General features: G+C 34.3%; 1 protein-coding gene across 1 annotated transcript; it reads right to left on the reverse strand.

Annotated features, from left to right (window-relative positions):
• Nucleotides 1–227: 227 nt before the first annotated feature.
• Nucleotides 228–24460, reverse strand: LOC141713480 (uncharacterized). The gene is made up of 39 exons (XM_074516914.1): nt 24271–24460; nt 23340–23416; nt 22929–23028; nt 22232–22339; nt 20931–21047; nt 19498–19648; nt 18921–19168; nt 18510–18698; nt 18117–18193; nt 17916–18033; nt 17547–17630; nt 15448–15543; nt 15143–15244; nt 14206–14280; nt 13548–13643; nt 13368–13475; nt 12033–12146; nt 11798–11881; nt 10706–10834; nt 10091–10289; nt 9821–9964; nt 9670–9713; nt 7513–7596; nt 7363–7431; nt 7195–7271; nt 7029–7098; nt 5181–5330; nt 3933–3998; nt 3696–3840; nt 3509–3573; nt 3345–3410; nt 3070–3163; nt 2902–2938; nt 2741–2798; nt 2513–2623; nt 1961–2028; nt 877–943; nt 731–799; nt 228–514 (listed from the first exon to the last, which is right to left on the reverse strand). Exons 1-39 carry the CDS (start codon nt 24331–24333, stop codon nt 428–430), a joined length of 3906 nt encoding a protein of 1301 aa, XP_074373015.1. The 5' UTR covers nt 24334–24460; the 3' UTR covers nt 228–427.

Below are 24460 nucleotides of genomic sequence, written 5' to 3' on the forward strand. Positions count from 1 at the left end.
ATTTAAAACCAGGAACACATTGACAAAAACCCCAGGGAACATAAGCTCTTCGGCATTGAAATTAACTACCAGCTACACGGGAAATATTTATGGATTCATAAAACATATCTTTCTTTCTTTTTAAGATCTTTCACCCTGTCACATTACATTTTACTTCTATATTCGGATTAGTTAGCTCACTGTTTAAAGAAGAAAGGAGAATAATTTAAAAGAATTGGACAAGAAAATTGAAGGTATACAACTTTTCTTACTGCTTTACCATTATTATTCTCGAGATGAATTAATTTACAAGTAAAGTAATTGTACTTCGTGTATCCATTATACATGAACAGAGGTAGAGGTGGGAATGGAGAGTTAAGGAAGATATCCCTGTATGCTGTATATAAGCCCCTGGTATAATTTAAGTTAGCCAGACCACCAAACCAGATTATAGTTGCGATTCAGTTGACAGCCTATTATCTTGTTTCTCAATGAGCACACATCTTGAAGGTGGGCCGAACATGCTCAAAAATACCTGCAAACAATGCAGAAGTGGTATAAGGCTGATGCAGAATGTTCACGAAGATTAACTTCAAAGTCCAATAACATCCACAACTACACATAAATAGATCACTAAAGCTACAAATACTAGATATGCAAAACCCTAAATGATAATCTTAACACAAAGAGGAAGATATGGAGTTCTTATAACAAAAAGATCGCCAAGGGGCTTATGTTAAAGAGAACTTACTGGCAAAAATACTAGTCCGTGCAAGAAGCCGAGGACAACTAGGGCCAAATACATTTGGAAGTAATAAACCTGCAAATTAATTAGGAAATTAATATACAATAGAATTGGCTTACAAGTAATGAACAGTCTTGGGATTGATCATATACCACAAAAATTTCTGTCCTCGAGAAACAAAGAACAATTACCCCAACCAACTTGGTGAGCGTTATGCCACTGCAAAGGTGCACACACACAGTCATAAATAAATCTCTACAAGAAAGCAAGTACCCCCGACATTGACTACCTATAAATTGCAAGTCCAGAAAGTAATCGCTAAAGTTCACTTTATAGATCTAACAACATTTCTGTCATCCTCCATTCCAAATAAAATTTTGGCATAAAGTATACTACAGGTACAGGAATCTAATATAAGTGGTCATTTTTTAACAAGTAAATGAACTCTTTTCAGATCGGATCAGCTATAAGTTGTTTGTTTGATCAGATATATAGCTGAGTAAATGTTAGTGGAATAGACAAAGTTCCTATCTGAACAATATAATAGTATGACTGACTATTTTTTTCACATTTTTTTTGGCTAATCTTGTTTGATATTGTCGAATAGACTGATTCACATATCACAAAGTTTATAACAGTTTCTTGTTTTTTACTTAAATGATGCATTTTTTTTATACAAGTACATTATTTTAAACAAGTATGTGCCGTCTATATAGCATTACAAGTGATGAAACTTAAATTAGGTTAAGTACTCATTACCACTACACACACACAACACGCGCGTTTTATTAAATTATATTCTTGAAAAACCTTATGCTAGGGCTGGTAACCTGGTACAGTTGACGGGTGCCAATTTTGAGGCCTAACAACCCTAATAAGTAATCTCTATTATGTTTTTCTTTAATTATATATGTATTCTTTTAATTGGGTTGTGTATCAGTGATGGTTGATGGGGGTGTTTTCACATAAGGGTGCATGGGGCAACATAATCCCCCCTCACCCCTCCTCCCCCCTAAATGTACGTACTTTTTCTATAAAATCTTGGTTACAAAAGATTATAGCATCTAGATTGACGGTTTATGCACTTATCATTTACCAAGGATGATTCAAATATAAAAAATGGCCCCAGGTTAATTTATGGTGTATGTTTTATTGAAAGCAAAATATAAGTCTGCCTTCATTTCATTATAATATCAAGCATAATTAAGAATACATGCATTTAGTAGGTACATATACCTAAAAACAGAAGCTCCCATTGTACCCAGGGCCTCCGCTGCACGTTGATTCCTATCTCCACTGCTCACCTGAGAAGAGGTACTTGAGTATGTTATGATATGTATTACTGTTAACATCTACATTAACGCTAGTGTTGCATTATGTATCTTGCTTTAAAAGGGAAATTGAATTCAAAAATATTTCCGGTATAGCACTAAGAACCTCTGCGACACTCTAAAGAATCAAATTCCAGCTAAACAAAGATACATTGTCTAACAGAGAATCTGACTTTTCAATAATTTAAAAGATTAAAATCTGCTTCTTCCAAGATGACAGTTCTTTTACTCCTACTTGTACTATTGCAATCTTGCAGAGTGTACTGACTTAAGTAATTTCTCCGTTACTATTTGCTTGGTCATCACAACTTTGCAGTCACACAAATCTTAACTATAAAAAATTATCTCCTTCAACAATTCTACTGTGGCATCCCGAACAAACCAAGAGACAAAGGAAGCGAAAAAACATATTAAGCAAGAATACAAAATTGAATTAAAGGTAGCAGAAGGCATGTACCAGGAAAGCATGTGTTAAATGCACACAAAACTCAACGGCAATACCCACTGCCATCACAAGATTGACAACAGAGACTGCATTCAGTTGGATGTTCAAAATTGCCATGACCCCCTGTACCAAGTATCACTTTGTCACCAGAAGCATTAAACAACTTAAACAAGTTGAATTAAAGCATGAGAGCCACTATTTTCATTAATATGAACTGTCATTGATAATTCAGAAACATACCATGAGATCCACCACAATCATTGTCAATACAAGTATTATTATACCTGAGCTCCAAAAACTACATGTAATTAAAAAAAGCAACTAAATAAATGTTTAAATATGCATTTTTAAATATGCATTTTTAAGAAAATCCACAATATCTGCGGAGAAGGCGTAAGAACCTAAATGTGACAGCTAAGCAAACAATAAATACCGCACCTGTTAAGACATCAAAGAGGATTGGTCAGAATCCAGTGGATGGTGGTATCTGCCAACACATCATGCATGCTATACAGTTGCACTAGTATCATGCTAATAATAAATTTTGGTGTAGGAGTAAGATCACTAACCAATAGCTATTGCCAGATTAATTAAGGCTGTCTTCCATATATCAAGATATTGCTCAAAAAACATATAGAATACGGAATATGGAAATAGCTCAATCTGCAAAAAAACATAAGCCAATAAGGTAAGCATGAAACGTATATGTGCAATATCTACCTAAGAGAAGGCACTTGCTGTCTTTCCATGCGTCTATATTAACTTAAAGTTACATAATTTCACACACCGGCCAATATCTGAGTGAAATTTTTATTTATGTAGACACTGTTGAGTGTAATACTACCTTCAAAGAGTCAGATATCCTTGAAGAAAATTTCCTTGCAGCCCTTAATGAGTTGACATAGTCAATCTAATATATGAAAACAAGAGGACCAAAAATAAGCATGGTTTAAGTAGAGCTTAAGGTGATTATATATAACTGATTGAGTTATAACAAGCATGACCTACTTGTTTGTTCAGCGGCGTATGGTATGTACGAAAAGCTGATGCTTGAATTACACCCTCCTCATAATCTGACAACATATTTTAAGCATTAACATTAAAAGAAAAAGTCATTTCTAAACTAAATACAATCACCATAAGGAACCCACATAAACTAACTGAAAGATATAGAGCTTTAGAAAATCTCGCTAACCTTTGAGTTCAACACTGGTAGTGTAGGCCCCATGACCACCTTTTGCACAGTCCGCCGAAGGAAGAGCACTGAGGAACCACGGAAGCTTCTCTTTAAATTGTATAGTAGATGGACGATCCTTTTGCAACTCTGAGTGACGGAAACACTGAATAATTCCAAATCAATTCTAACTGGTTAGAAAACAGAAGTTGATTGAAGCAAGCAAATTAGTAAGATCACGTATATTTAGAAATTTACCGTAGTACAGTCATTGCAAAACCCGTTTGCACTACAAGAGCCATCAGATGATGAGCAGCAAGGAGGCTGAAAGGAATCACCAAAAAGTTATAGCTAATTGGTGAATGTTTCCGGATATTAATTGTATAATAAAGATGAAAAACAATATGCATAATGATATATTGATTATAGAAACACCACAATGCATTAGATTGTCAATATTAATAATAATCATAACTATTACATAACACAAATGTTGACATTGTACTTTTTATCAAACTAAACTTCTAACATCAAACTTCTCATAATGCCTTTGTTTGGGGAAAATTGGCCTATATAACTTGTTCTAACACCAAACTTCTGAAGAATGACTCTGTTGAAATCCGTCTTTGTTACAGTTGTTTATCCGTTACCTGACGCATTCACACAGCTCAAATGTACGAAAACCAACACCAGATACCCCAATTACGGGTATTTGTAAAATTTTACAAAAAATAATTACTTAAAAAGGTTATTTACATTTTAACCCTAATAGTGTATGCATTTGTACACATAAACCCTCGGAGCTTAGAAACGTGCCTCCGTACCTCGATGTTTGTCGAGGGTACATATCGGCCCCTTTTTCATTTGTACTCTGAAAATACCCTCATATCATCATTGTCGAATACCTTAATCTGTGGTTTGGTTTAGTGATTTTAAATGTACATATCACTGATTAAACTTGTAACTGAAACAAAAGCATCTAGCCACCAATTATTATTAAGTCACAAAATAAATGCACAATTGCACATCACTCTTACACACACCCATATGCACATGTTTTTATAAATGTATATTTGAAAAATCGAATTACAATTTCATTACACTTCATTTTAAACATTACCCGGTCAAATCAAGCCATTATATTGATTTAATTGATAAAAAAAACATGAACTCTAACGAGAAATTAGACTGATTAATGGTGAAATACATGAATTCTGAGATAACTGAGGTCGAAAATTAAGAAATATGGGAGACGGGAGTCAGGAAGTATACATGAGGGAAGATATATACTCGTAGGGGTATTCTTGGAATAAAAATAGAGAAAGGGCCCGATGTGTACATTTGACAAAAATTGAGGGCCGCAATGTTCTTATACTTTCAGGATTTATGGGCACAAACATTGAGGGCAGAAGGTCCCTAAAATAACCCTTATTCAAATATACATGTCATGACTAGTGGAAATTTTCCCGCCACAAGGAGGTACCATAAGAATGCATAACAACTGACCTGATCATCGGGTGGACAATAACTTCCGTTTGTGAACTTCCTGCAGCAACCAAAAGCTTCTGGAGACATCCAAACGAGAAAATCATCAAGCCACGAAGAAGCAGGTTTCGCTATGTAACTTGAATCTGGTTCCAAAGATGCTTTAGAAATCTGCAAAACAGAAAATTCAAATTTCTAGCACTGCAGAGATGCATAGTAATAGTTTAGCAATTATAGACTGGGACAATAGATAGACATTCATCTGAATGTCAATATCTTGAATAATTAATTTCTGAGAATTACATATTTATTTCCCACAAAGATGATTGTTATAAAAAAAATTATTAAGATTTTTTTAATTCACGAAGTCAATTTACTTTTTGTTCGGTCTGTTACGGATTAACAAGAGAGCGTGAACAAGCAAGAGCTAGTTTATACTAAATCACATCGCAATATTAACAAGGACCTCACCCAGTTTTAAGACTTTATCCCTACTCCTGCCTCCTGAGTAGTAGAGAGACTTTATCACTTTAATAACAAGCAATACATGGAAGTTCTTATCGCAATCTTTCTGCAAAAATTTATCTTTGATTGGAAGTCACTTTTCATAACATCTTAAACAGTCTTTATATTTGTATGAAGTTCTGATGAAGATGAACTATGCAATACTTGTATTCAGTGATGTGGGCGTACTAGCACATCCTTTGTTTGCGGAATATGGAATACAACATCCAGTAATCTATACCTATCGCATGTTCCTTATCGTGAATAACAAGAGAGAGACACCTATTGAACTGCTTTACTGGGTTGGATGATTTCCAAGCAGATATAAAAGAGACTTGCATATGTCCCCGCCTTTGTTATTTGTCGTAACATATGTCCCCTCCTTAATTATATTGTTCAGACTTAAAACATAAATAAAGTTTGTGTTTTATATTTATTTGATTGGTTAACACAGATCTGTATTTCAGGTAAGTAATATCCTTAAATTTATCAGAATTGTTTAGTTTCCCTTGTTTATTTTATCTATTAAATTCCTTCTCGTATAACTGTAATCTACTCATTCGTTTTAAAAAAAAGAATTCTTAAAAAATATTTATAACAGTATACATACTAGGTGTTTGGATCTTCAAAGAGAGAGAAAGACAGGGGGGAGAGGAGTGAGGGAGGGAGGGAGCGGGAGGTAGAGGGGAATGCAGATGGACGGGAGAGAGAGGGGGGGTGTTTAGATGATGTCCCTGCCTCGATTTCATTGTTCAAACTTACAAAAGATTTGTCTGTTCAATCTACTCATTCGTTTTGGAAAGACGAATTCCTTTCAAAACAATATTGTACTGGGTGTCTGACTCTTCTTCTTTCTGGCTCATTTAAATGCATGGGCAAACTGTTTTTTAGGTTGACAATTTCTCATGTATTTTGATATAAAAGTAGTTTGAGTTCTACCACTCGGTGGTGGACTGCTACATTATATTTCATTTTATGTACATATATATATTCAACAAAAACGATGGATATAGATTATGTAGATATAATATAATACAAGCTTTGTACCATAAACATAGATATGGCTGGCTAAGATACATATATTGTTTGCGCACAGATCCACCTTGGTAATTTAAGAGTTACCCAATTTCATAAGTTCTACCTTGATGAATAAGCTTAAATCAAACAATTCACTTATATGTTAGTTGGGCACATTTCTTATTCCGCAATATAACCTTCTTATGAGATAAACAATGCATCATTCTGAAGCTTTAAACAAATACACAAACACATTTAGCATGCATAGATCAATTGAAATTAAATCAATATCATACACAACTTTTCAAACTGAAGGTCTGAAGTGTAACAGAAACTCAGCAGTAATACCTCATTTGGAAGAGAATTGGAGTCACAGTTGCTGATGGAGCACAATCGGTTAGTTTGGTTTGATTTTGAACTGTGGAATCAACATATTACCAGCATGACTTTTATATTTTTAAGAATATTTTTACTGCATGAATTAGAGCCATAACAAATGTTGTAAATATGATACCTATAATTGTAGTTTTTAACAACAAAGTATAATGGTGGGCCAATTCTGAGATACTCCGAAAGATCGTCAAAGTAGTGCTGCATAATTTAATAAGATAAACAGACCACCTCAACAAAATGTCGCATCAATTTAATGTTCTACAAATAGAAGAGAGTAGTGGCATATAACCTGAAGATATGAGTCTCTAGGCAGAACAATTTGTTGCTCCAAACCAGGCTCAATCCGCGTAGATAATGCCTTGTGGATTAATAGAAAAAATAAATTAGAAGATGACATGGAAACGGTCGAGATATATACAACTAAAAAATCGAAACTCACAATACTAGCCAGCACAAGAGCAGCAAAAACAGATATAACCGCCAACTTGACTCCCCAAATACCCAGGATGGGTGCATGAACCTCCTAAAAGGAAAACAAGGTTCACTGGTTAATTAACAAGGTGAAAAAATAGCAAACACTAGTATATATTGTATTACCCTAACACTATTAATATAGAGGGAAGGTGCAGACAAACAGAAAGTAAACTACAGTGCAATAGACTAGAATAACGAATCTGTGGATTCTTTTTAAGTTGTTTCAGGGCAAACTAAGACTGTAAGAAACACTCTGGGTTCTGAATTTACAACATTAAAACCTCTGCAGTGACACTTGTGGATGTTTGAAAAAGGGATCACTCAGATATTAATATGAATTTACGTGGGTGAGATGAGGTAAGCCACCCCATCAAGTACTTTAACAGATATTAGTGAAATTCTGAATATCAAGCAGAGATACGGAACCCTATTTACACACCAAGGCCATAACATAGTTTTATTGTAAAGTGGAAATTGATGAGGGTCTTTGACACACATTGTAAGTTGTAACTAATAAGAAACTTAGGAAATCAAGATTCCCATCTTTTTCTTCTCACTTAAAACACAAGATCAAGACAACTGGGCAAATTATCTGTGTTCCGGCCGTTTTCCTTTCTATTTCGTTTATTGTAGAAACTCAGAAACAAACATAAGGATAAAGCTTTATGCATGATCTTGCAGGGAGATTCATATTATTTTGGGAATGAAACTGGCAGAAGCTTAAATTCTATTGGTTCATAGCCGGCTGAGCTCATAACTTAATCTGGTCAAGGATTTGGATTGTTGCCGAATCTAGTGTGAGCTAGTTTCGTAGTACTTCGGTCATTAAAATTCACTACAAGATAGTGTCCTGCAATGTGTCTATAATATTAACGCAACTCCAAGAGTAGTGGTGGTTACTGCTTTTAAGCCACTAGCGGCCTTCTGGAGGATGCCTAGAGGATTCATTCAATTAATAAGCCTAAACCGCTACATTTTGCACTTGTAGAACAAGAAACATAGTCCTTAAGTTAGAACGAGTTGCAGCTTGGAATCAAAATATTGCATCATTACATACCGATAAGTTTACCATGTTACACATCAACACGGGTTATTTAAAATGGGGGTATCAAGTGCACTTGAATGTCATTCTAGCAAGTGTACAAGGTATTAACATGTGTGCAAGTGATTACTCTAATATGCTCACATATATTTCGTCAAAAAGTTAAAACTTAACCATTTGGTAACTCCGCTATTACGGAGAGTAAACTTGTGAAGCAGAGTTTTCAATGTACACCGGAGGATGCCATTTTTATCTCAAGTGTGACTATTTAACCAGGATGTTAACAAACTCAACTACTACCCAGAGGTATGCTGGCATATTTAAGTTGTTATTGTCAAAAACATATCGCAATTTAATTAGAAAAAAAAATTATTAGTATGTACGCAATTTGCAAGAAATCTGCAATTCTAGCTCTAAAGCATCCCATAACGCGAACAAAGACAATGACCAAAAAGGAAAATGGGTTTCTCAACCGTATCATATGGTTATCTCACTCTCTATTCAACTGTGGTACTAATAGAAAACTTTAGGCCAAAATTCGTCCGAGATCTCACTTTCTATCATATGTAGGTCGTGATTTTCATTACACCTTGCAGTATTGTAATAAAAGCATTGTTGCCGAACTAGCATACGAGTCTTGTAAAAATGTGTCTAGTCGAACTTGTTTGACACAGGATGATATACTATCACTCTATCAGTTGTAATAATATCACAGTTGTGAACAGAAGATAAATATTATGAATATAGGGAAAAATGCTCCTAAGTACGGTACGTACCAAGGGGACTTACCTAAGTAAGTAGTTCATTTTAATGGCATAGTTGTAAAATATGATCAAGTTCTGTAATTACAAAAATGCGCTTCATGTATTTTTAATGAAAAACTCTTCATATCTCACCTAACTTAGATGAGTACGTACTAAGGAGCATTAATCCTATTAATATACACACATGTTTAAATCGACTTTTACCGTTACAAGGGTTAATGAACAGCATTAAAAAATGCAGAAGATTCGTAAATATTAGAAAACACATCCTATCATATTGCTTTACTATAAAGACAACAATGTACTGGATTATTACCTTCATATACCGAGCAAGTAATCCAGGTTTACTTTGATCAATTCCTACAGTTTTTGTGAAGGAAAATTACAGAATCAAAAGCTGGTAGAAAGAAGATTAGATCATAATAAAGAAAGCAGAATATGGATGAATCTTTAAATTTTGTACATACCTTTATCAGATTCAGCATATGAACCAGAAATTTTAAAACAAGGAAAGCAATCAACCCTGTTATCTTCGGCTCTCAAAAAATCTAAAACAATTAAAGCAACAAAAGCAGTAACCTGCAGAAGAAAGTCCAAGAGAACAGCCAATGCTGCAAAGAGCCATGTGAGCTTCTCTTTCAACAAAAATTTAAGACAAAATACTATAGTGATGGAAAACCATAACAAGAGAACCATTTGAATCAGGTTGTTTAATAAATTAAGGGAAACCTTCAAACCTGCAAACATGGAAAACACTCGGCATGCAGGCATTGGAATAAAACTGCCAACTGCGAATGCCAAAACCTCAGACAGACTAGCTAGTGTAATCGATGGTCCAACTTCTACAAGTGCACTACTAATACGCCTTTCCAAAGGCAACTCCAACCGCTGCCTTTTAGCAGCATGAACCAGTATACACATGTTATCTACCCCAACCTAAGAAAATTAATTTATTTTTAAGAGGACTGCAAAAGAAACTGTTAAAAAACTTCAAATACGCCAAAACTTGAAACAAAATCAATATATATTCCACTTGTATTGCATTCAAAGTTATCTTTTCTGTTGTATATACAAAAGGTCTTTAACATTCAAAAATAGGTATAAGCTGTATACTGTAAGTGTTTGCTATTATAGCAGTCAACAGATTGCTTTAACAATCTATACTTATAAGACTGTGTAGCGCTTCCATCTGCTCCCTCAGTACTGCTTCATTTGCAACTTAATATACCTTTTAGACTTGTACTTGACTTGTCTGTTTATATATTTAATAATGCTTTCTACTCCAGTACTTAAAACTCGCTGATAAGTAAATTACATTACCCTAAATAGATTATAGAAAGTGGTATGCTTACAGCCAATACAAGGAAAGGTATGACTTCCATGATGATAAGTGTAGATTTTACTCCAACCGCACTAAAGAAACCGACAGAGCCAAGGACAGATAGCATCACAAGTATAACCCCTGAAAAACCAAGCAAGACCTGGAATATGAGCCATATGATTAGAAAGATATCATAAGGCAGCATTTATGATTTAAATGAGATAAAATGATAGCCAAATATATTGCTTCAAAGAAATTTAAGAAAAATTAAATTTTTTAAATATTGAGGACAATTCTATGCAGAAACAGAAAATGATGTCAGAGATGATAAACTGATTCCAAAAATCCACGAGAAGGTTTTGATATAAGTAATTCTATATCATTCTAGGTTATACATTTTCAAAACAACGACTCGAAAATTGTTGTATCCAATTATCCATCAACAGAAAAAGGATCCTTGAGGAAATACCCAGACCGCATTATAAATAACTTGTCAACCACTACATTAATTAAGCATCTGTAACAAAAATGTGTACTCAAAACTTCCGTGATGAGGTACGGAAATGAAAATAAAAGGGGTCCTTTATTATCATTAGTAAATAGTTAATTTATATATGTAGTCGAGAGATTAGTATATTCACATTTACTTTTTATGCGGGTTAGTAGTTTATATATTAGTAGATTATATAATAAACCCAATTGTTATAGGACCGTGGTCCATTAGGTTATTTAGTTAGGTATTCTATTCGCTATATATAATGATGTAATTCCACATCATTCAGCTTTCATTTTAATTTTTTCTTGGGAATAATATTGATTAATTATTCTTGGGATATTGTGTGACTCTTTGCTTAATCTCTGCTTTAATCTCTTGTCCTACATCAGTACACATACAAAATACATTTTTGACACCATTTTCACTGCCTACTTTATTCCAGATATGACCTACATCACCCTGTAAGTACAGCATACTTAAATCCTAAAACAAGGCCACTTATACAGTAATGACGGTGTCAGAAGTTAAATAGTTTGTGTATTTGATTTGGATAAGCAGAATGCCTACATTCATAATATCGAAAGAAGGCAGGTTATCACATTAAACAGTTATAGAAAGGAAACACACCTTCGATGAAATATAAAAAGATGTGAAACTAGGAGTATCACCGAGAGTCAAGGATATATAGGCAAACATCACAAGATAGCTGATCTGGAAAGTCATGAAGCAGCAAAACAGGAACACAGAAATTAGAATCCACACATCCAAACTTATAATTTATTTAAAAGAAATGTATCATCATCAAAGTATAGAATAACAACTTCACAAAGTTATAATGAGTTGTACAGAGAGAGCAAGTCACCAGAATAGTTATAGCATCTGCAGTACTCTCTCTTTTTAATTCCTCTTCAATAGAACTTTCTGATGAAAAGGAAATTGTCAAGTTCTTGGATTGCACCATCGGCAAAAGCTCATCCTGCAATAAATCCTCCGGTCACAATAGTGTGTTCAAAGGAGTGGGAGAGGAGACACTTGGGCAGACAAATATGAAAACATATTCAAAGACCATATACCAAAGAACTTGGCAGCTGTATCAGAAGACTTTATTCCAAACACATTTTACGGAATTTCTCCTTTAAAAAATCATTGCATCCAATATAATCAGATTTCATCTCTATATGTGTGTATAACACTGTAACTGTTAGGGTAGAACATGTTATGGTTTTCTGCACAACTGCACATGCATTGACTTTATAAAACTAACCACTTGCGAGAGATTTTCCCATAAACCGTAATTATCCCCTATCAGTTAGTTTTCTCTAAAACCTAGGAAGCACCGACACCGATACTGCGACACGGGACACGGGGATACGTCAATTATCGAAGTGTCTTGGATACGAGACACGGCAAAAAAAGTAATAAAAATATAAAAAATATAAGATTTGTATATGTCAAATATTGAATTACTTCATTCATAATAATAATAGAGTTTCCTTCATAATATTCATTCATAATATTGATAAACTAGTGGAAGATCTATTCTACATTTTCATTCAAATGATCATCTATAAAACAACAGCAGCTATACGTGTTATATATATATATATAGATAGATGTATGTATATATTTGATTGTATAAAGATAGGGTTCTGTGTTCAGATGAAAGATGAAGAGGGGGTTATAAAAGAGAGAGACACAAAATTAGGATTAATATAAGATGAGTTGGGCTTTTAAAAAAAGATTTCGGGCTTCTTAAAGATGATTTTGGGCTTTTTTAATGGGCTGAGTCGATGGGCCGTGTCGGTCGCGTGTCGAACCCATGTCGGTCGCGTGTCGGTCGCGTGTCAGTTCGCGTGTCGGTTGCCTTTTTCTGTCGACACGCCACATGGCGTGTCGGACACGTATTCAGCCGTGTCGGGCGCGTGTCGCCGTGTCCGCCGTGTCCGACACGGGTACGGCGCCCTTTTTGAAGTGTCCGTGCTTCCTAGTCTAAAACAATTATTACAAATTTCCCCAATTTAATAAAGTTTGTTGGGGTTAGGTCCATAGGCATTTTAGCTAATAACTCAGCAGCGTAACCACAGGAAGGTGGAGGAAAGAACAGAAAGACACTTGATAACCGCATAATGCATAATACATACAAGTACATAGAGCATGCATGGTCATTAAATATATTACATATTCAAAAACTGCAAACCTTTATTAACTGGATGAAAGCCTTTTCCCAAGCTATGGCTTTCTTAGTTTCATTTCCTTTTTTATCAAGCGCATTGTTTACAGGATAAGTAATTATAAATGCAGAAGCCTGCATTGAGATATCATAATAAGGTCAATTTCCAGCTTGGCTATTTCGATAATATTAGGGGATAGAAATTACCTCACTATAATTATTTCCGGAGAAACCCCCTAATGCAGTACTTGGATCAAGCGGAGCTTTAAAGGCACTCCTACAGTTATCGTCCGACGAAAATTGCTTTAAAAACAATAAAAGAAGCAACGTCAATAGGCATTTAGAGAAAGGTCACAACATTAACCTACACATTTTTGCATTGAATTAAATATTGGGTTAATGTTCCCTAGAAAGCACCGAATTAACTACGTGACAGATAGTTTTCAACTCTTTATCCTAGTCTGTGGTATTTGAGGAACAATATATAAATATACATATATATTTACATCCTAAAACAGTTTTTTAAGGATTGAAAATCAATCACCAGCAGTAAAGTATCCCATCTTATCACCTTGCAATAACAAATGGTGTCATAGATATTAGAATATCAAATGTTCTGTATAAAGGTGGATAATCCTAAATTGCCTCAAAAAAAGGTAGATAATCCTAAAAGAATATATGCAAAGATTGCTCTGACTTGAGCATTTAACTTCATCTGAAGACGCTTAACACAGAATCAGCAGATAGTAGTCAGGCACACTGTGTGTGTGCATACATGTATGTGCATTGTACTGTACTATATCAATTGTGACAAATTATGAAGATGTGCATCTGAAACCACCAACTTTAATTTACCAAAAGATACCTGAAAACAGTATTCAACATGGCCAATGCCGGAGTCCCCATAGCCATCATAGATTACTGGATCCATTTTGAAATACTACAAAAGAAACAGATGATGAAACAGAGGATGTATCAGTTCAACATGCAATAGAGGAAAACTGCCAAATGTTGCAAGAAGAAGAATAATGTGTCCATGTGTCATATGTGAAGCAGGTATGAGAGGGAGTTGCATATAAATGCAAGTGAAGAGCCTGGACTTACAGTTTTAAACAGATTGACTGAAAATATATAGATTACACCTTTTAGGTGTATTGATTAGAGAGGTCTAAGTTGGCTGCCGATATTGAACAACACCGATACAAAATAAATATTGCTTATAACACAATGACATATCTTTAAAGTTTGAAATTGGGCCACTGTAGAAGTATGAGAAACTATCCTTATCATTTGACAACCCTTTGCCAAGGAACTCATAGTAGTGGATCTTCTAGATGTGTCTACGGTAAAGGAGATGCAGTATGCATGATCCCAAGAAGTGTGTGTGCAGACTGACTACATTCTAGTAATTTATTTCTTATAGCTTATTTAGTCCCCCCCCCCCCCCCCGAGAAGTGTCAGTGCAGACTGACTATGTTCATTTAATTTTTTAATTTATTTAAACCCCCCACCCCAAAATCACTAGTTTATTTAAAAAAAATCATTTTCCTCCTTGCACGATCTAACTGATGCAAATGTCCAAATTCATATAAAGGGTCTAAGAATTCCTATATGTGAAAATTAAAATAGTGTTTAGATCAATTGTGTAAATTTCAAATAGTGTTTAGGATTTATACGTGCCAGGAATTTCATATCATAATCTTGGTTCATCTTTATTACAAGTTGTTTTTCAATAATAGTGGTCAAATATATTTATATTAGTCAACTGGACTTTTATAGTATAGGTCATGTAAAATTGATACCTGCAGAACACTTTGCGTTGCACAATCCTGGCCTAACGGCTTCAAGCATATGTCAGTTAGAGATACCAATAAGCCGGAATAATTTGCTTGGACTGCATCAACCTATAGAAAATTAAATTGATTATATAATTTAAAGAATGACAACAATATGGATGAAAAGGAAAGATATAACAATTATGAGTGCAACAGATGAAGTGACATGACTATAGATGACATTTACACAAGGACATTTACTCCTTGAGTCTTAGACCTACATAATTAACATTTGAAAAGTAGAGAAACAGATTATCTAGAAGAAAAAAAACCTTCTTCTGTAATTCAAAAAGTAACTTGATGTTATCTTCAGTCACAATTTTAGGTGATTTCCCATGCTCTGGATCTGGTTTTGTTGCAATTATAAGCTGCAAAAGAAAAGGATAATGGTAAACAGGAAAAACACTGAAGCATATTTTTCTATCTGTTATAGCTCATGACAACAATAATCAGCAGCTCAAAATTTATACAATGCAAAAGGATTACAACTTCAACTCACATGAGGCTTTAACTAAAACTATATATGGGCTAGCATTTAGTACAGGAATCACTATATAATACAAAAATGGTGTTACTCATTCTAGTAATAGTAAGTGTATGTAGTCAAGAAATAAATATAATATTCTAAATATAAATGGGCGACAGAATTTTTTATGCAGACATGGTGAATTGTACTTGTTACAGCATTTCTACGCTTCCCTCAAATTTATTAGCCAGGAGATCATGAGCACGTGTCACCAGGACAGGACTTGAGATTTGATTATACAATTTTAAAACTTCCGTCATAAAATTGATCAAATAATAAGAAAACAGAGAGAGAAACTAAAGCAGAGCTCTACTATAACAATGTCTTTTAAATATAGTTCTAAGGGACTTTCATCAAACACCTAACACACCAACACATACTAATTCAAGATCTCAATTTCATTGTTATTTATCACTCAATAAAAAAAATGACAAGCTTGGGGATCCGAGACTTTGGTCATATATAAATTTAACCAATATTATCAATTAAAGAATAACATCAAAGTTAACTACAACAAAAAAAGAACTGAACTAGAAAAGATAGCTGTACACAATTTTAAGTTCTAAACAGGAAAAGAAGAATGATAGATTGGAAAATCTTATCTGCTAGGGACTAATACAGGCTCTTAAAATATCACTTATCAAGTGACAAAACCTTCACCATCAAAAAAATCACTAATTTATATAATTAATATAAATATATAAACCATATGTTAGGAGAACGTTAGAGGGAACCATGGCCACCACTGGCCTACATTACCAATCGTTTGCACGTCACAACGATCTTGTCATTTTTATTGTCACCTGGATTGTAAAATAAACACCATAGAGAACGGACATAGCCAACATTTCCCCGTAAAACCAAATAGGGATGACAAAAGTAGCCTATCAACTAATTGATGCATATTCAGTTGATGACTAGCCTCATCATTGCACAAACGCATCATACGGAAATCTGTACTAGAAAGGTTGTTTCTTGAGCAAGCCTCATTAGCTCTTAACACCAACAACTAAAACCATAAAAGAAGACCTTACACGAAACGGAGCATCTCTCTTTTAGGTGTATAATGCTAATGAGTAGTACGGTTCAAAGGAATAAATACAAAAACATATTAACAGCAAGACGAGGATGGTTACTAGGTTTAAAGGCAAGTGCGCATATTTTAGAGAGGAAATTAACATGCTAAATAAGACATCTCTTGATCATTGTGGTTGAAAAAAACTACTTAAAGGTGACGCAGCCAATCCACCCCGGATGTCAATCTTCCCAAAGCTCACCAACTCATTAGTCAATCCTCCCAAAAATTTATATCCAAAAGACTGGAATACATAACAGTGAAGTAACATAGTCGCATCATAGAGATTGCATATATTAAAAAATTGAAAAGAGAATTTGGTTTTAAGAGATTAAAAAATTGACAAACGAAGAGCAAGTACTAGGAGTCAAAGATTCCTTCAACTCCAAGTGAGATTCTTGACAAAGACAGTGCAACAGTTACAACTAAAGTTCAGAAGCCAATGTATTAAATCCATCCTCTAGACCCAATAAAATAGAAATAGTTCTAATGATTATCCATCCCAGATTGCAATGTAAAAGTGAGATAATATATAAAAGGGTAAACAAGCTTTATTATGGAAATGCTCTGCCTGGTGGACTAGGCATGATATCAGCGATGTCAAGCAACATATGCATTCTTCAACAATAATTTGTAGTTTGATTTGCAATATTAATTTATATAAAATTCTAGAGTATCTGCTGCCTTTACAAGTGAAACCCAATAGTATAACACAGATTTAATATAGCCAAAAAAACTGATACATATATATATATATATGACAGTCAAACCTGTTCGATTCTGTAGAAAGGTGCTAAGTGACTATCAAAGAAGTCTTTCTCTTGCAAAGCTCTACTCCTGTGGCCCACCCAAAGCTGGAAAAAAGGGAGTGGAAGTTGTTAAACTGATAGTTGGACTCTTACATTTGGACTCTTACATCAAATAATGACAAAATGGCAATATACAACTATTGTGCATGAAAATATGATATTGAATCAGCACAATCAGAAAAATTAAGATTAATTCATATTAACCAGGACCAGAGAATTAATTGGCCACCTGAGACAATTTTGCATATATAATGAGATATAATGAATAGCGACAATTTGTAATTCATGAAACAACAAAAGACACTCTTATGTTAACATGTACTGAAATACCTTCTCAGGCCGTGTCTCGACTTCAAAACGGATTAGGCCCAAACATAGAAGAAGAACGACAACCAAAGATGAGCACAAGACAAATACCGGATTTCTAGCAACCCATTTTCCATATCTCCTGGTGTTACAGATTTATATACACAATCATGTTAGTATAGGTTTTTAGTGAGATGATAAAGCATTAACGTCGTAGCCAAGAACCTGTAAAATTTTGACATATATCCTTGAACAATTGAAAGTTGGACACCATTTCTGATTTGGGGGGCATCCTCGAGCATCTGATTATTTATATTCCAAAAAATATAACATCTTGATCAAGTATTATCAAGGGAAAAATAGAAAGAAAAGGAAAGTCTAGCTTGCATTGTAACGCAATAAATCATCATGAAAACACAGTAAATATATTAAATTTTTTGAAGTACACAATATGCAAGTTGTACTGACCCCCCCCCCCCCCCAACCCCCCCACCCCACCCCACCGTTTCTTAACTTTTTCTAATCAAAGCTATATAAGAAACAGAGCAGCGCAAGACTAAGCAAGTAATAACAAAATATAGCACTAAAAGGGTCAAACTGTGAAAAATTTGCATGCACCTGCATTGGAACATTTTCATCCTTTTGCCTGTTGACATGATGGAGTACTCCAACATCAGTAACATTTACCAAAGGTTTATTTCTAGAAGCTAGGCTCTTTTCCTTTTTTTTATGAAATAAACCCCATCCTAGAAGCAGAGAAACCGATAAGATATAGAGGATTGCTAGAGAAAATTCAATACATCTTGCCTGCAATCATCAACCAAATCAAAATTAAGATGAATAAAGGATATGACAAACACTGTAGATAAGATAAGTAATAAAACTAAACTGGCATTGGATTAATAATTTAGATGACATGGTAGAAATAAGCAGGTTATGCTAGTAGATCATCAAGGTCCACCTAACATACAAATGAAAATTCTGGACACTAAATATCAACGGGTACTTGAGATTGCGGTTATATCTGACCTTAAGGGGACCAATTCTCACTGAACAAGACCCCGTTTTCTGAGATGATACTGGAGCTGAATTAGAACAGACACTGGATGATGCACAATCACCACAAGAACAGCCCAGTGAGCTGTCGCTACATGAATAAGTAGTGGTATTCATAAGTTTCATTGCTGATGAGTCATCAATATCTGATCTAAAATTGATTCCATATGGGGATCCTGGTGTATTTAGATTTGCTTGTTTTCCAAGAAAAGCATACAACTCTGCCAGAAGATATAGAAAAATCAGCAAATCAGAATCAAGGCTCTGAGATTATTAAGTATAATTACTACTCAGGTGATCTAACAGAATAAAGAAAAACATACCTCTAGTATAACTATTTAGAAACACTGAGCTATGCTTATTACAAATATATTGCCAAAAACACATCATTTTTTGTAAATCCATATATTCCTAGATTTTAAGTAAACCAGGAGGGGAAATTGGACGGGAGGGGTGAATATCGAACTCTAGCATAAAACACCACTGGGATACTCCCTGATTCTCATGTGAATTACAATTTATGTATACTTAAGCAAAAATTATTAATTACCTTTAAAGTTTTTGGCACCAGCACCAATAAATTCCATGGCTCGACTATTCATGGAACCAAACTTCACATCCTTGCAGGATTCAAACAACCCTTGGCCAAAAGCGTCATCTACATAAAAATCTATTCCATTCACAGTAGAATTGTTTTTGACCTGAATAGAATTTCCAAGCAAGAGAAAAATAAGTATGCTATGTAAAGCAATTGTGTATGTATAGGCTAATTGCATAGCAAATTTTATTAAGAAGCCTAAAGTTCTAGAAACTAACATAATGCATGTACTCAATATTTAATAGTTATATGTTGGCACTGCACTCTAAATACAATTTAGCTAATTGTTTGGTAACATAAGAAATACATTTTTTTTTATTCTTCGACTAAATTTAAAGAGAAATGTAAAAGTGCAGTATGGAGGGCTAGTTTAGCAGTACAACCAACAAACCTACTTGACATTTACTTAAAAAATGTTTTCCAATCAAGTTCCACTGGTTTCAGTAAATGTAGTTACCGAGCCAAAATGTTGACAGGGATACTTGGCAAAAACAAAATTTTGTGAATAAATGTACATAAACATAAGTAGAACAACAATTATGCCTTGAACAAAAAATATAAAGCATCCTTCACCAAAACTAACTGTAATTTTTTTTTAAAAAAATAAGGGCAATCAAATTACTAAAGGTAATTCGTGGACATCACAAATATCCGTCCAACGATGCTGAGAATGAAGGAGATAAATGCACAGAATATCTTTACAATAATGTGTCAGTGCAACTAAAAAAAATTGTTCCTTAAAACTTAGAATTTCAAACTGGTGGAAGAACATATGTACAACTAAAATTTTCTTTATCCAAGGGCAACAGTGATATCACATATCCTTTTTACGATGGTTTGTTATTAATCAAATATGTGACCATATTCCTCTGATGAGACTGCATTCTCCAAATTGAATTTATCAAAAAAATCTTCAACTTCATACTAAACATGAAGAAAAGTAAGATGTTTATATAATAAAAGTGTATCTTGTCATGTATCATAGAAATGGAGTGCATGGAAGTGCTTTCATCAAATAGCTATAAAGTTCAATCCCGTAGAAAGCAAATCGATATCTGCTATTCTGGTTATATTGGTTTCTACGGTCCAAATACATCACATTGTTCCTCTAGTTTTTTTTGCAACACGAATACTTTATTTATCTTATTTTCAGACTATATATTAATATTAACAAGTTTATCTCATAGAATTGTATCTCTTAATAGATCATTGAAGTAGAAAAGAGATCATCTTTCATCAACGTGATAAGCTATCTGGTTGACTTGGAGAATCAATCTTTCAATCAACCGGATCTTATTATTTTTATGAAGGACGCACATAATACACGTCCTTTTGCCTAGATGTATAGATTTTCCAGCAGATAATTGTAAGTACGGTTCTCTGACCTTGGATATAGAAGTCACATTAATGAACAGACTCTGATCAGGAGAGCACGTAAGCTCGCAGAAAAGATTTAAAAAATTCCTTAGGCATGCTGGGCAACCTACAAGTAAAGGAACCGCCTGCAAAGAACAAAACCTATTGATATGAGTAAAATAAACCATTTAGTAAGACCTACAAAGATCACTCAATAATTTCTAACCAGCGCTTGAAGCAAAGTTAGGGAGCACACATCTTAAGTTAGCACGATACATCTTATGGTTAAATATATGATGATAAATTCCTCATCATCTATAGTTCCTTCCAAGTGGACTGCCTACATTTTTCAGTTCCCCTAATTATTAATCCCTCCGTCCCCGTAATTTTTGTCACTTTTGAATTTTTCACACATGTGAGGATGTACAAAAAATATGCTTCCATGTAATATTTTTGAAATTATCTTTTTCTGTGTAAAAGTTTTAAGAATCAAATTTTTATACAAAAAAAAACTAAAAAATATAATGTACAGGCGTTATTTTTTTTTTACATATTGGCAACCGTACGGAAGTCAAACTGACAAAAAATTTGAACGGAGGGAGTACCTAACTAATGTAAATGTAAGGTATGTATTACTCAAGTTTAGGTTACGAGTTAAATATTCCAAAAATATTACCTTATCTGAGGGTAAATGAATCCGCAGAGTTAGAATTCTGGTGTTGCCAATAATGCTATTGGTAAATATGTTCTTAGAGTTCCAAATGAGTGATTTCTAAGGCTTTATTATTAGATAACAAATTGTTCAGTGATGTACTCAGTAATTGACCCATAATTGTTCATAATGCACTTCTTAAGTGTTCAAAGCATGACTAATATCAACAGTAAAGTGAAGAAAATATACAAAATTCAGTTTTAAGTATATAACTGATTGTATATGGAAGGAACTGTAATTTGTATTTCAAGCATATCAGCCGCTGAACACAAGATCTTGAGGTTTGAGCAAATTGAAAGTACGCAATGAAAATCTATTAACTACAAAATTGAAATATAGGTACGACACAGTGGTGGACCAGTGTGCCTAAACAACCCCGCTTGCCTTTCAAAAAAACACAATTTATTTTGTCAACAGTGTGCTTCAAAGTAGTGAATAACAAGAAAAAAAACCAAAGGTCATTGCTGAAACTTAAGAAGAAAGATATATGTGCTGTGGTGCCCAGGACATTCATACATGGCCTGCTTCAGATTACACTTTAATATCAATAGTATAAACAAGAGGCCTGTAGATATTGGATAACTAAAGAACCATCTAATGATAATTGATATGTCTTACTTGTTGAACTTGTGCCCGCAAAGTATCAAATTGCTTCTCTGTACAGCAGACATTCCCCGTAATTGTTGGACATAAACTTTGGATCTTTGAAGAAAATAAATCACTGGGCTGGAATGCATGATACCAAGTATTAGCTTAGGATCTAACCACCTCAGCACAGTTCAAAGATCTAACTAAAGCTGTAAACGAACAGAGCCAAGCTTTAGACAAACGACATAAACTTGTAAGTTTTTAAACAAGACAGGACGAGTCTGGTCGAGCTTTTTAATCGAACAAGAGTTCATGTTCAAGTTGTTAGTAAATGAGCCAAACTCGATCTTCTTGCGAACAAGTTGAGTCAAACAAAACTCAAGCTGTTCACGAACAACTATATGTTTATATCCATATTAACAAGTATGAATGATCTATCCGAGCTTAAACAAGTCTAGCGAGTTCAAGGAGCTCGAGCCATACAAGGGTCAAGCTCAGCTCGAGCTTGTTTATTAATCAAACACACTTTTGGAGCTCAAGTTTTAAATTAGCTGTACAAACTTAACGAGCCAAGTTCAAGCCTGTTCACTTTGACAGTTTAGTTCATTTACAGCCCTATATATCTAAGCTAGAAAAACACATCTACAACCAATCAATCAATGGCATGGATATGCAAAGCTATAAACGAAGACCCTCTAGAAGAACAGGCCGCAGTAGCAACAAGTACCTGCACAGCTGGAGAACCAAAGGGACAGTTCAGTACTTTATCATCACTCCTGGCTCCACATATATCATACATTGCGCAATAATCAACAGAGTGCCGTTGCCTGTTATGAGAGCGTAAAAAAGTCCAGAGTTGTAGTAGGGAAGAGACTCAAAGTGGTAGCATTAAACACAGTTGCCAACATGAAGCAGTTTGAAAACTAATCATATGCCACAAAAATCATAAGAAAAGGATGCCCATCGAAGCTAGTACATGAAAAGGTGGAGTGTCCTATTAGTTACTATTGCTAACAGAGTGTTGTACACACACAAACAAATGTGTCTGTAAGCTGATGGACTAACAGAGGATATTGCTGACTTATAAAGTTCGAGTAAATTTCGTAACACAAATATAGGACTTAGAAACACAACTTACCCGCCTCTGGCATTAGAAGACGCAAGACTTCGTGTTTCAGGTCGCTCGGAATTGACTATAAATACTACAAAAATGACCTGCAATCATAACCGCATGTTAATTGTGATGTTTACATTGCAGTTTGCAGTTAACCTTTACTTAAACATAGTTTAAGTCAGTTCATCCGAAACAGTGATTGCCATTAAAAAAATACATAAACATATATATAAGAGATCGAACAGCATTGGATATTCTGCTGTGTCCAGAGTAACTAGTAGAATATCCAAAAGTAAAAAATGAGACCGTATAGGTCAAAATGAACCGTCAGCTTGCTCTTTGTTAAATTAAACAAAAAATGAAAATGCATCCTAGCAAACAATTACTCCCTCGGTCCCAAGATACAAGTCTCTTTGACTTTTTACGTCTATTTTAAAGGAGTACAATCTCTTGATAAACAGTGGTCTTCTCCTAAAAACAAATAGCAGATCACTAGTCTGACATTGACTAGTGCAATGCATAATAACATAAATTATCATCTAATCATACGATTTTACTAACACTAACGACTGTGGAGAGCTTATCAATAAATTGCTAAAATTTCAAAAAAAAAAGTCGAAAATCAGACCGACGTTTTTTAAAAATTAGACTTATACAAACGGATTAAACTTGTGTAACTAAGTCAAATATATTAAACACGAATAAAAGAAATGCCGCAAGCAAAACAAATAATTCAACTCAAAAATTAAACTCGCGAGGCTCCTTCAACTGTAAATCAGAATTGCCAGCTAAGCAACAATTTATTTGATCATATATACATAAAAAACTAATAAAAATACAATTAAATCAAAGCAGTCCTAATATCTACACTTTACAAAACAATTATTCAATATTCACTTACTACTTCACGCTAAAACATGTACATGGACGGTAAGTAATGATGAAGATGACTTGCCTGGAATAAACAAATTGCAGTTACGCGCAGGAGTGTAGAGAAGTTAATATACATCGCCGCCATTGTAAGCGGAGAGATTTTAAAATAAACGCCAGAGAGATTTTTAAATAAACGCCAGAGAGATTTTTCTCGTTGGAGAGAAATGAAGAGGACCGGGAGAGACGCGTTCTTACTATACCATTTATAGTTA

The sequence above is a fragment of the Apium graveolens genome, chromosome 3 (assembly GCF_009905375.1).
Source record: "Apium graveolens cultivar Ventura chromosome 3, ASM990537v1, whole genome shotgun sequence".
NCBI classification, from domain to species: Eukaryota; Viridiplantae; Streptophyta; class Magnoliopsida; order Apiales; family Apiaceae; genus Apium; species Apium graveolens.